General features: G+C 45.9%; 1 protein-coding gene across 3 annotated transcripts in view; it reads right to left on the bottom strand.

Annotated features, from left to right (window-relative positions):
• ADGRE3 (adhesion G protein-coupled receptor E3) overlaps positions 1–3,368 on the bottom strand; it is a 50,020-nt gene that overhangs the window by 13,723 nt on the left and 32,929 nt on the right. For all 3 annotated transcript variants that reach the window (XM_014539344.1, XM_014539345.1, XM_014539346.1), the window contains one exon: positions 2,875–3,059. In XM_014539344.1, coding sequence (XP_014394830.1) covers positions 2,875–3,059 — 185 coding nt within the window. The remainder of the gene's footprint in view (positions 1–2,874; positions 3,060–3,368) is intronic.

Raw genomic sequence — 3,368 nt, 5'->3', positions numbered from 1 at the left:
CCATAACTCCCCTCCTTCCAGCTCCCACCCGACCCTCCGCCCTCACTCCCCACCCACTGTCCTCATCCATAGGTGCACGATTTTTGTCCAGTTTCTTCCCGCATCTCCCATTCCCCTTTCCCCCCCAAGAATAGTCAGTCCATTCCCTTTCTATGTCCCTGATTCATTATAATCACCAGTTCATTCTGTACATCAGATTATTTATTCACTTGATTCTTAGATTCACTTGTTGATAGATGCATGTTTGTTGTTCACAATTTGTATCTTTACCTTTTTCTTCTTCCTCTTCTTAAAGGATACCTTTCAGCATTTCGTATAATACTGGTTTAGTGGTGATGAACTCCTTTAGCTTTTCCTTATCTGTGAAGCTCTTTATCTGACCTTCAATTCTGAATGATAGCTTTGCTGGATAAAGTAATCTTGGTTGTAGGTTCTTGGTATTCATCACTTTGAATATTTCTTGCCATTCCCTTCTGGCCTGCCAAGTTTCTGTTGAGAAATCAGCTGACAGTCGTATGGGTATTCCCTTGTAGGTAATTGAGTCTCTTTCTCTTGCTGCTTTTAAGATTCTCTCTTTGTCTTTTGCTCTTGGCATTTTAATTATGATGTGTCTTGGTGTGGTCCTCTTTGGATTCCTTTTGTTTGGGGTTCTCTGCGCTTCTTGGACCTGTAAGTCCATTTCTTTCACCAGGTGGGGGAAGTTTTCTGCCATTATTTCTTCAAATAGGTTTTCAATATCTTGCTGTCTCTCATCTTCTGGCACCCCTATTATTCTGATGTTGGTACGCTTGAAGCTGTCCCAGAGGCTCCTTACACTATCTTCGTATTTTCGGATTCTTTTTTCATTTTGCTTTTCCGGTTGGGTGTTTTTTGCTTCTTCGCATTTCAAATCTTTGGCTTGATTCTTGCGCTCCTCTGGTCTGCTATTGGGTGTAATATTCTTTATTTCAGAGCGTGTATGCTTAATTTCTAGTTTCTTTATCATAGCATCGAGGGTCTCATTAGTTTTCGTGAGGCTCTCCAAAAGTTTATTGCAAGCCCTCAAAATTGCGTTTTTTAGCTCTATATCCTCCATTTCTGTCATGTTTTTTTGTCTCCGCATTTTTTATGCTTTCTTGGTGCACCCCCTAGTGGTCTTTGTGCGCAGTCTTGTTCTAGTTGAGCCTTGATTGTTGTAGTTAATACTAGAGGGATTTGACCACCAGGCCGACTGGCTGTGTGAATCAGCTGTGTCTGCCGCGGAAAACTTCTGTCCTCTGGGGAGGTGCTAATCTAGCCTTTGCCTGAGGCGATCCGGCAAATGGCTCTGCGCAGGGCTTGGGCGGGGCGGGCTCAACAGGGCGGGCGGAGGGAGCCGTTATGGTGCCCTCAGTCCTGTTCCCAGAGGCTCTGCTTCTCAGAACCCCCGGAACCGCTGCAAACCTCGGAGGGAAAGCTGCCTTCCAACTGATGCCAGACACTCCCGCTTCTCCCGTTTGGGTCCGAGTCCCCAGCGATTCGCCCGTATCTGGAGCTCAGAGTCTGAGACTCCCCCCTGACCGAAAACGACAACCGCGCTCTCAGCCACCAGCCCGCTTTGCGCGCGCACCTCCGCACCTGAGTATTTTCCACACTGCGCCTCCTCTGAGCCTCGGTGTGCTGTTATTTTTCCTTCTAGTTGAAGAGTCTCTCCTCAGCCAGCTTTCCTGTGGTTCTGGGTGATGTCCGTTCCGTCTTTTAGTTGTATTTTTGAAGTGGTTGTTTGCGGCAGCAATCTCCGGTGTTTACCTATGCCGCCATCTTGGTCCCTTCCTTTGGTTTTTAAAAAAATCTCTTCTAAGGTCTCTATTATTTCCCTAAAATTCCTCTTAATTTTTCACTCTATCCTAATCTCTTCTCTACTATGCTCTCTCAATTCTACTTCTCCATCGCCCATATACCATTTCTCTTTTTCTATAGAGCATTTTTCTTGCTCTTGGCACCTCTACTGTGTATACTGATCAGGAGTTAGCAAGCTATGGTACCTTATGACTACGTGGCTCTCACCATCCCTCACTTATCTTTCCTCCTTATCCCATCCTTTCTCCTTAGTTTTTGTTTCTGTATTCAATCATCATGATCCATTTCTTTTATCTTCCTCTCATAGGATAATCTGTACCACTTGGGACTAGAGGTATCATCGAATTGGTCATTGACCAGTGGTAGTGGCAAATGAAGGGAAAGTTAAAGAAGGTGACAGAATTCTCAACATCCCTTTCCCTTTCACCTGCTACTCCTTTATCCCCCTTTCCTCCATCTAGACTCTGATAAATAGAAGCAGTTTCTGCTATAAACTAATTATTCATTAGTGAGGTGTGGTGAGAGATTGGGGAAGCAAGGTTTAGGATAGTCTAGATCAGTGGTCGGCAAACTGCGGCTCGGCAAACTGCGGCTCGTGAGCCACATGTGGCTCTTTGGCCCCTTGAGTGTGGCTCTTCCACAAAATACCGACTTCTGCGCATGGGCCACGAAGTTTCAATCGCACTGTAAGTGCTCGCCCGCATGTGGTATTTTGTGGAAGAGCCACACTCAAGGGGCCAAAGAGCTGCATGTGGTTCGCGAGCTGCGGTTTGCCGACCATGGGCTAGATGATAAATGTGAGCCGCATGTGGTTCATGAGCCGCAGTTTGCCGACCATGGGCTAGCTAGATGATAAATGCCAACAACAAAGTTCCTGTCTTCAAGGATCACCCAGTATAGTGAAACCCACCACATTTTAAATGCTTAATAGCTACAGGTAGCTCCTGGCTACGAAATGGGGCAGCGCAGGTCCAGAATCACTGACTGGGAGGCTATGCATTTGTTCTATCTACGTCTGTGAAACCCAAGTAAGTCCAAATAGCAGGCTTGACCCACCTTTAAGTGCTGAAAACGCAGAATCACAGGCCTGGAGAGAGATGTGTTCCTTTTGGGTCCAATAGCAGCGCTGACTACCTGGGAGTTTAGGTAAACTCCATCTTCCTCATTCATCTCGACAAAAAAAGTTGCATTTATGATATTTCCAAGAGAAGAGTATGAAATAAAGACAACTGCACTGGGACCTGAGGAAACAGAAAAATAAAGTGCCACCACCATTCCTTCTGCCCCCTTTCCTGCCCCACACGTATCATGCTCCCACGATGGTCACACCTGTGCTTGGGTGTGCCTAGTAAGTTCACTCTTCCTCCCATGCTCCTCCTCCCCCAATGCAAGTATTAACAGGATCTGCAGAGGGAGAGGTTGTTCTGATTCCAAGAATTGATTTGTCCCCATCTGACACTGGCCTCCCATTTAAATTGATTCAACGACAGTTTCCCGTGATGCCAGCATTTGTGATGACTATTAATAAATCACAAGGACAAACTCTAGAC

The sequence above is a fragment of the Myotis brandtii genome, unplaced genomic scaffold, assembly GCF_000412655.1.
Source record: "Myotis brandtii unplaced genomic scaffold, ASM41265v1 scaffold2134, whole genome shotgun sequence".
Taxonomy (NCBI): Eukaryota; Metazoa; Chordata; class Mammalia; order Chiroptera; family Vespertilionidae; genus Myotis; species Myotis brandtii.
The sequence above is the reverse complement of the archived record's forward strand: the minus strand, read 5'-3'. Positions and strand labels throughout refer to the sequence as shown.